Below are 9,634 nucleotides of genomic sequence, written 5' to 3' on the forward strand. Positions count from 1 at the left end.
TTAAGACTCAAACTTGATTTCTTCAGTCAGCCTATCCCATGAAAAACACTGACAAATTTGGAAAGTAACACTTGTAGAAGTTGTTGGTATTCAGCTAAGGAAATGTGTTGTTATCTAGCTTGACTTAAAATCTGACATTCTAATAAACTAAATATTAATTGAAGAGCCACCAATCCAAATGTAGCTGACAAACTTAACTGAAGGATTAAAAAGCCTGCCATTTTTGCACCAGGGACTGTGCTAAGTGATTTCCATACATTATCTTTAATTTTCTCAACTGCCCCATGAGATATATTACCATCCCGATTTTATCAATGATTATTGAACCTAAGTTGTCCCTTCTTCGATTGTTCACAATGTACTTTTGGATGCTGGCGTATATTTTAGAGTCATAAATTCATTTATACAGTCATTATATTTAGAAAGAGCAATTAACAGAGCTTTCCGGTTGATACATAAGGGACTGATATTTACTGTATTCCATAGGCATTTTGATTTTTTCTAATATCTATGGTATTAATAAAAGATATGTTACTATCTCTGCATAAGACTATTGATGTTGAGTCAATGAGTAAACATGGAGATTAAACAGAATTTTACAATGAACCTTATTAAAATAGGGTTTTATTATTGCATTTATGTGCACTATTTTAAAGTATATAGGATATATAGAGCAGATTTATTTTTTCTATACTTTTGGGAATTGAAAGGAGAGAAATGAATAAGACTGTAAGAGTTACCTTCAATATCTTTCAAAATGCAGTGTATTAAGAAATATAAAGTTGAAAATTTTTGGTTTAGTTAAATCTCTTTAAAACAAATCCACCTTGTTTCCCAAGTTTTTCTTCAATGGAATTAATTTTTATGTTTTGCTTGCTACTCCTCTTAAGAGGAATGTAGCTTTTCTTAGTCAATGATGGATGCTCTTTGTAAGTTTGTAAGGTTATGTTTATGTAAGAAGTCAAATGCCTGGCTGCTTATCTAAGAACCCGCTTCTTTACAGATTGATGTGAAGAACCCTAGGGAAAAGGGAGGCCTTAATTTCTAGGAGATTAGCTTGTTAAGATTGAAAAATGCTATATGAACTTTTATATACTGTAACACTAAGAATAAAAACATATACATTTTATATCAGGGAAATGTAATTATTTATATTTATTTTGTGTATCCTATTATCAAGTTTTATTTTATCTAGCTTCTTTAGTGCTGCAATGGTTGTTGCTTTATTTTTGTTAAAAGTTGAATGACAAGTCATGGAAAATGAAGATCGTAGAGAAGGTAGCTGAATGAATATCATAAAATAAAATGGGATATGGATTATAACTAATGGAAAGGAGCAGATAATTTCTTTTTTGTAGCCAAGTAATAGCTAAGTTGATCATAGTTTCAGGATTGTCATTTGTCTGGGCTTTACTTACAGTTTCTTTGGGAAAGGGAGGTACTCAGATGATTAAATAGAAGGAAGAACTCTGAAAAGGAAGTATATTTTACTTCCAAAATGTTTTTATCTTCTGCATGTGTCCATTGAGAAAACAAGTCAAGGTGGGAGCAGTTGGAAATTCAGAAAAAACCTCTATTTCATTTAGATTAATTCTGGGAAAAACTCCTTAAGTGTTAACAAAATTACTTGAGTGAAAAAGTAGGTCTTGTAGAAAGATATTTATTTTGGAGTGGGTACATGTGCTAAAAATTTCTAATGAAAATAGTGGACACTGGGTAAATAAATCATTAGTTTGAGAACATTTGCACAGTTCACTAATCTCTAATAGCTGATGGATGCTATGAAGCACGTTCACTTAAGCCAGGACACACAAAAATGCCTGCTAGCTGGGGTTGAGAATGTCTCATCTGATTCTCCCAAATGGCATTTCAAAAAGGGCAATCTTAGCTTTTGTTAAATACAGAATAGGGAGAACATGAATAGAAAGGGGTTCCACTTGCCAGTCAAACCAAGCGAGGACAGTTGGGTAGTTACAGTTTGTTTGCTACACGTTCTCATATTTGAGGCAACTAATTCTCTGAAAACTGAAATGTGCAGCTTTTAGAATTCATTAGTAATTTAATTTCTGTCGTGTGTGTTGTACTGGTAGAATAAGTTTGTGTGATGAAATTGGAGCATTAATGGGGGGAATGGTTGATCAGCTGGTTTTATATTTTTCACAGATTACTTTCTTCTAAAATATGTGGGAAGGTACTCAGATTAAAGTGGTTTGCAGTTATGTGCCTAAGAAGTTTTTGAAACGTTGACTCATTTGGATAAACCATGTTTTCCTCTATATAATGTCCAGGGATAGTGAACTGGAGCAATAAGGGCACTGGGAGAAATGCCATTGGTTTTTCACTAATTGACATTTTTACTTCTTTCTTCGTGTTTTAAAACTTCTCTTTTTAAAAGCTCATTTACTAGAAGCAGGAATCTAAACAACTTGACTCTTTTAAAAGGGAGAGATACAGAAAAGAAGCAGATCTGTACTTTCTCGATTCTGAGTCACATACTTTAACTTTGCAACTGAAGGCAATTTGTTGTTACATTGATAAGTAAAGCAACTCTTGTGAGATAAATTGGGTGCCAATATATCCATCAAGAGAGGTAAAATAGTGCCACTGACATTTGAGAATATATTCCATAGCACATGAGGGAAAGGAACGTTGGAGTGTCTGACTTCAAAGCAGATGGAGGAAATAAGATCTAGTGGTGACAATTTTTATTCAAGAAGTAAATATAGCCCGCTTAGAGGAGAATATAAAAGATAATCTGTGCTGAGCACAAAGGAAAAAAGGACCTAATATCTGAACAAAGAAGAAAATGTAGCCCACCTAAAGGAGAATATAAAAGATAATCTGTACTGACCACAGAGAAAGAAAGGAGCTAATATCTGAACAGCAAGCCGAGATGAGGAAGGTGAAAAGATTGGAGGACCAGTTTGGGAACACTATTGAGCAGGACAATTTTATAACACTAAAGAGGCCACCACTTGAGAAAACCTGTTAATAGACCTGATAAAAGAATGTCAACAAGGAATAAAGCGTATTTAAGTACTAGGTCTTTTCATACAGTAAAATTAACATAGTTTAAATTCCTGTTGGCAGCAATTGGAACAGCACATGCATATATACACATCCAAAATGGAATTTTAGAGAAAAATTAGACCAGATTATTGACTCAACTTTTGATTCTCTAAATGAATTTCTCAAAAGCACATGCACACACATGCATAAACACATGTGAATATATACGTAGCCACAAATTGGAAAGGGAGAAGGGCTGGGCATTAGGAGGTCAGGTGTGTTGTTTTATGTCACACACTACAGTCTAAGGCGAAAATATCTGGCTGACTTTTCTGTTCCGTTCATTGAATATCAAGTGGATAAGAATTAACCAAAGTGAAGCCTACTTTGGCTTTTTTTGAATGGGGCACCTATTATGTGTCATATTATTATCAGTTTTTCTTGTCTTTTATCCTAGTCATTAGGGCTAAAGTTAAAGAGATAAAGACTAAGTGCCATGATGTGACTGCAGTAGTGGAGGTGAAGGAGATTCTAAAGTCTTCTCTGGTAAACATTCCACGGGATACTGTCAACCTCTATACCAGCTCTGGCTGCCTCTGCCCTCCACTTAATGTTAATGAGGAATATATCATCATGGGCTATGAAGATGAGGAACGTTCCAGGTAATTCACTCTTTAAGGATACAGAATAACTACTTTGCTTATCCTACCCTCATTGCATTTCTCTCTAGAGATCTTACCCTCGCATTTTTACACTGGGATCTGTCTACCTTCTTGGGGGTTACAAATAAGTTTTACTTGGGTTTCTTGATTTCATATATGGAATGGGTGTATGTGTGTAGTTTATAGGTTTACATTTTTCTTGAGTGAGGGACCATGACTTCCTTTGTTTCTTAAAGGGGTCTGTGACTCACAAATGGTTAATAAGTACTGTTCTAAATCTTAGCTGTCCTATTCAGGAATAAACATATAAGTCTTTCTTGGCACTGTTTTCTTGTACTTTTCAGTAACAGGTTTTAATTTTTCAAAAATGGTTGCTTCTTTTAAAAATCAGATTACTCTTGGTGGAAGGCTCTATAGCTGAGAAATGGAAGGATCGACTTGGTAAAAAAGTTAAGGTAAGCCTGTATTTTATGTTTGAAGTAATACACAGAAAACAAAAGTAGAAAACCAGCCATCTGTCATTGAAATGAAATAGCTGCCTTCAACCATAGGAGAAATATTAAAATTTAGTATGCATATGTTTATATACTCCTACAGCTGAATTTGTCTTTCACGTCTATTTTATTTAAGGAATGAGTTCCCTGTATGTGTATCAGAGATCTAACTACAGTTGCCCTAATGTCTCTTCACAAGGAGTCTAGCTGTAGTCCAGTCCTGGTCAGGTGGTTCCATGGTGTCAGGCTCCTTGTAGCTTATGGCTCTACCATTTTTAAAGGCATCGCTTTCGTACTCATGTTCACCCGGAGGTCACAAGATGGCTGCTCTGCCTCTAATCTCACGTCTACATTTCAGGCAGGAAAAAGAGGAGGTAAAAGGGATTTCCAAGAGCCTCATCAAGCAACTTTTACTTAGCTGCAAAACAGGCTAGGAAATGTAGTCCTTTTTAAACCTGGGGATATTGCTTCTTTGAACAAACTGCAGTTTGTGAGAAGGGGAGAATAAATGATGGGAAGAAAAATAAACAATGATGCCCAAAGAATAAACACCAATTCCTATGTACAAAGTGTAGCTACATTCATCTCTGTATAAAAGATCTGAACAAATTAGGTCCTTAGAGCAGTAATGTAGCCTTATTTTTAAGCCAATAACTCTTAGATTGTGGAGTTGATACATTTTTTTAAATCACATAGTACATTACTGTATTATAGAAGGTTTGTTTCTTCTTACTGCACTAAGCAAATCTGTTTTAAAGAAAAGAATAGGGTGGGGGAATGCATAGGGGGACAAAAAAATCTCAAAGGATGTGTGGGTGGGTGGGGGGAGTGGGAACTGTAGCAAACGTAATACATCCTCTTCCTTCTGCAAGTCTGAAGGCTTGGGAAACATTTACATGGTAAGTTAAACACCCCTGGGCGGTTTATCTTACACATCTGGCACTTGACATGGCAGACACGTTTGGGTTTAAGTGACCTACGAAAATGCAGAGGGCATTATTTAAGGAGAAGCTACCCTCCAGTAAGTTCTTCCCCTCTTCAGTAGATTTGTCAAAAGTGAGATGCATTTCAAGTTCAGACTTGTGGGCATTCTCTCTGCATCTCTCTTCAATTAGTTTGGTGTTTATTAAAGAAAAAAGTGGCTCTTGTTCAGTATGTTGGAATCTCTTACTGTCTTTTTAATTTGGTTTTCTGCTTGCTAATGCAGAACAGGAATTTGTCCTAAATTCCTGTACCAGTTGGAAGAGCTTTCAACATCCCTGCTGCAAAGCATGTAACAAGGCTTACTGCTCCTCTTTTGGTACCAAAACAATATCACTGGGTTGTTGACAGGATACATGGCTTGTTTGTCCTGTTTCCCATTGCTTTCTGCAATATTTCCCATTGTTTTCTGCAGGGGACTTGCGGAGTTATTATTGTAAAGTCATTTATATTCTTAGTCTGGATTTAAATATTCTAAAGGAAAGAAACCAATGATTTGAACAATTTTAAATTCATATGCAGATATTGAGGGCTAAAGAGTTTGGGTTGAAAATCTCCTTTGGCCAGAATTATTGAGATTCCTATTTTAGTTTTCCAGTCGATTTGAAGATGTGTAAAAAGACCTTTATGAAGGGTGTTATTTTTTCCAATCAAATTCGCTCTTTTCTGAGTTTTGCTCTCAGTGGATAAATCAAGAATAAGGTTTATGAGAAACCTTATTATTATGTTTTTTTCATGCAAATGGTTGTTTACCTAAGTCTCTTACAGCAGACTATTCAAGATGTTTGGACTTCCTTGGGAAGATGAGAATCAGACTGTTTTTAAAATATGAAGACAAGATTGTGGAGTAAAGTATACTAAAATGAAGAATTACTTTCAATAATGGAAAAACACTAACAAATTTACTATGTGCTAAGCACTTTATATTTTTATCAATCTTCAGATGTATCTTCTACTTATAAGTAGATTCTATTATCAGTTCCAATATATACATGATGAAAATGAGGTCTAGTAAGTTCAAGAAACTTGACACAGTAAGTGGTGGAGTTAGAATTTGAACTTGGGCCATCTGACCCAAGGATCTGATGGTCCTTGCTGTTTAAAGTGTGGTCCCAGGACCAGTAACATAGGTATCACCTGGGAGCTTGTTAGTAATGAAAATCTTGGGCCCTGTCTCAGACCTACTGAATGAAATTGCAATTTTAACAAATTCCCCATATGATATCTGTGTCTGAAGTTTGGGAAGTACAGCTATAGTTTGTATTCCCTACCTATCCTCATGTAATATAACTTCCATTTTACTTAAATTACATAAAAACATTATTGACATTAATATGAAATGTTACTAAACTTGATTGTGTTTATTAAAAACATTGTTAATGCCTGCTTTGTAACACTTAGAATGAGGGCAGGACCTTGTCTGTTTTATTCATTGTACTTGGTGGATATTACTTAGAAAAATATTTTTGAGACCTCCCCATCCCTCAAAAAAATTTCTATTTTTTTTCAGTGCTCAAATCATATAGATTTTAAAAGGCTATGTTCTTACGTGTATTAAGAGAGGATGTTGAAAAATAGCCTTCCCTTCAAATTCTGTGTATAAATCTTCCATTTGTTGAGTACCTGTGAAGCATTAGTCTGCTGGCTGTTACCTCAGGAAATACCCAGAGATATAGGGAGATATTTCTGTCATCATTTACAGACATGGACATTTTAAGTTTAAGGTTTGATATGAAAGCATTACTAAATATATTATAGATGGGCAACTTTGCGCTCATTAAAATCAGAGAATAATGTTCATATTGCATCAGTTTTCTTGTTACCCTGGGAGATAGATTTATACTTTTGGAAAAGTGGCAAAATGTTTCAGAGATTTGACCTTCAGTCTGACCCAGTTGTTAGAATCGTGGCAACGATGACCCTGGTGGTATGTGCTTGTGACTATTTTCTATTTTAAATTTCACAGCGCTGGGATATGAAGCTTCGTCATCTTGGACTCAGTAAAAGTGATTCTAGCAATAGTGATTCCACTCAGAGTCAGAAGTCTGGCAGGAACTCGAACCCCCGGCAAGCACGCAACTAAATCCCGAAATACAAAAAGTAACATCAGTGGACTTCCTATTAAGACTTACTTGCATTGCTGGACTAGCAAAGGAAAATTGCACTATTGCACATCATATTCTATTGTTTACTACAAAAATCATGTGATAACTGATTATTACTTCTATTTCTCTTTTGGTTTCTGCTTTTCTCTTCCCCCAACCCCTTTGTAATGGTTTGGGGGCAGACTCTTAAATATATTGTGAGTTTTCTATTTCACTAATCATAAGAAAAACTGTTCTTTTGCAATAAGAATAAATTAAACATGCTGATACCAGAGGCTCTTTGCTGGAGTCCCCAGATGTTAATTTACTTTCTGCACCCCACTTGGGAATGCAATATTGGATGCAAAGAGAGGTTTCTGGTATACACAGAAAGCTAGATATGCCGTAAAACATACTCTGCGATCTAATTACAGCCTTATTTTTGTATGCCTTTTGGCCATTCTCCTCCTGCTTAGACTTCCGAATGTTTATAAAGGTGAAATGGCAGTTTGAAATCAAATGTGACACAGGCAAAGCAATCAAGCTCCAGGAAGCGTTTATGAGGAAACAACACACAAGATGAATTATTTTTGAGATTGGCAGGAAGCAAAATAAGTAGGAGCTTAAGAAAAAACATTTTGCCTGATTGAGAAGCACAACTGAAACCAGTAGCCGCTGGGGTGTTAATGGTAGCATTCTTCTTTTGGCAATACATTTGATTTGTTCATGAATATATTAATCAGCATTAGGGAAATGAATTATAACTAGACATCTGCTGTTATCACCATAGTTTTGTTTAATTTGCTTCCTTTTAAATAAACCCATTGGTGAAAGTCTTTATTTTTTTCTCGTCTTTTAAAAGAAATCAGAATTGCCGTATTGACCAGGAAAAGATCACGTATGGACATGCACCAGGGTGTTAGTTTTTAAAAGTACATAGCTCTATAAAATGCTGTAGATTTAGATGATGAAATGTGCAGGGTTTGGTTTTGTTTTTTTTCTGGTGTGTGTGTATCTGTATTTGTGTACATGTGTGTCTGTGCACTCACACCCAAGGTGGATTAAAATACAGGCCTGCAAACTGGCCTGCACGTTATCATTTGGATTTGGGCTGCTTAATGCTCAATGAAAAATGTCTATAAAATGAATTATGGTTGTCAGGAGAGAAGTTATTTGACTTTTGAACCAATTGGACATTTCTCATTACCCAAGCTGCAGTGAGATCCCAGGGGCCGTGGTGAACAAATGATGCTTTTATACATGGTCCCTAGCTTACAATGATTCAGTTTACAATGCTTCAATTTAACAATTTTTTGACTTACAGTGGGTTTATTAGGATGTAACCCAATTTCAACTTATGATATTTTCAATTTAGAATGGGTTTATCCAGATGTAACCCCATCGTAAATGGAAGAGCATCTGTACTTCCTTCCTCCAGCAGAGTTCCTTAGAGCCTGTGCCAATTACTTGAAAGTTTCATTCTCTGCCATTTACATGTGTGTTATTAGTAGAACCAAATTTCTAAGCTGTGGTGTGCTGAAATTAAAATGCTTATGAAGCAAAAATGGTGCTATGTTTCCTTCTACAAGGATAATCAAACAAGGATGAAATTCATTAGTGAACAAAAGTTTCCTAAAATGGTAAATAATCATCTATCCAAATGTTCTCTTTGAAAAGTGTGAGTTGGGTGTGGTGGGTGCACCTGTAATCCCCACTACTTGGGAGGCTGAGGAAGGAAGATGGCGAAAGCCCATGAGGTTGAAGCTGCAGTAAGCTATGATTGTGGCCACTGCACTCCAGCGCAGGTGGTAGAGCATGACCCTGTCTCTGTAACAACAACAAAAATGTGAAAGTTGATTCTACAAATGAGTCATTCGTGTCATACCCAACTAAAATGGGGTCGGGAGGCCATGGGGAAAGGCACCCAGGTCCTGTTCAAGGAACTGATTTTGCAGTACAACAGAAAAGCCACGAAGACTTAACTCTAACCTTAAGATAAAGTTACCTAGTAGCTGCTGCCACTCACCAATCAGAACTTGCTAAATCCTACAAGACACTCCTGGCTCCAGTGAACTTTCACTCAAAACCATTTAGATCACCTTCCTCTCTTCCCCAATAAAACCCTAGCTCTTTCTCTTTGTTCTTTGAACACACCTAGAGGTTACACTAGTTTGTGTGCCCAGAATTACAATTGTAATTCTTATATTCCCAAATAAACCCATTACTTGGAGATTGATCTCGCTACATTTAAAGGTGACAGAGTAAGGGAACATTCCTGCCTTCTGATTGACTCTCTAACGCCAACAATTTCCCCAGCCCCAGAAGAAAACATTCCCATCTTTGCCTATAGGACTGCATAGTCTTTTGTGCTTCCAAAAACCACTTCCAAAGGGCTTGCCATCTG

The 9,634-nt window shown here is 36.1% G+C and overlaps 1 protein-coding gene across 2 annotated transcripts in view; it reads left to right on the forward strand.

Moving 5' to 3' along the window:
• FRZB (frizzled-related protein) overlaps positions 1-8,066 on the forward strand; it is a 32,009-nt gene extending 23,943 nt beyond the window's left edge. The window contains exons 4-6 of one of the 2 annotated variants that reach the window (XM_011956686.1): positions 3,467-3,671; positions 4,063-4,126; positions 7,113-8,066. In XM_011956686.1, the coding sequence (XP_011812076.1) occupies positions 3,467-3,671; positions 4,063-4,126; positions 7,113-7,229 (386 nt within the window). In that variant the 3' untranslated portion in view covers positions 7,230-8,066. The remainder of the gene's footprint in view (positions 1-3,466; positions 3,672-4,062; positions 4,127-7,112) is intronic. The other variant, XM_011956687.1, reaches the window with a different exon arrangement.
• The last annotated feature ends 1,568 nt before the right edge of the window (positions 8,067-9,634 follow it).

The sequence above is a fragment of the Colobus angolensis genome, unplaced genomic scaffold, assembly GCF_000951035.1.
Source record: "Colobus angolensis palliatus isolate OR3802 unplaced genomic scaffold, Cang.pa_1.0 Scaffold421, whole genome shotgun sequence".
NCBI lineage: Eukaryota > Metazoa > Chordata > Mammalia > Primates > Cercopithecidae > Colobus > Colobus angolensis.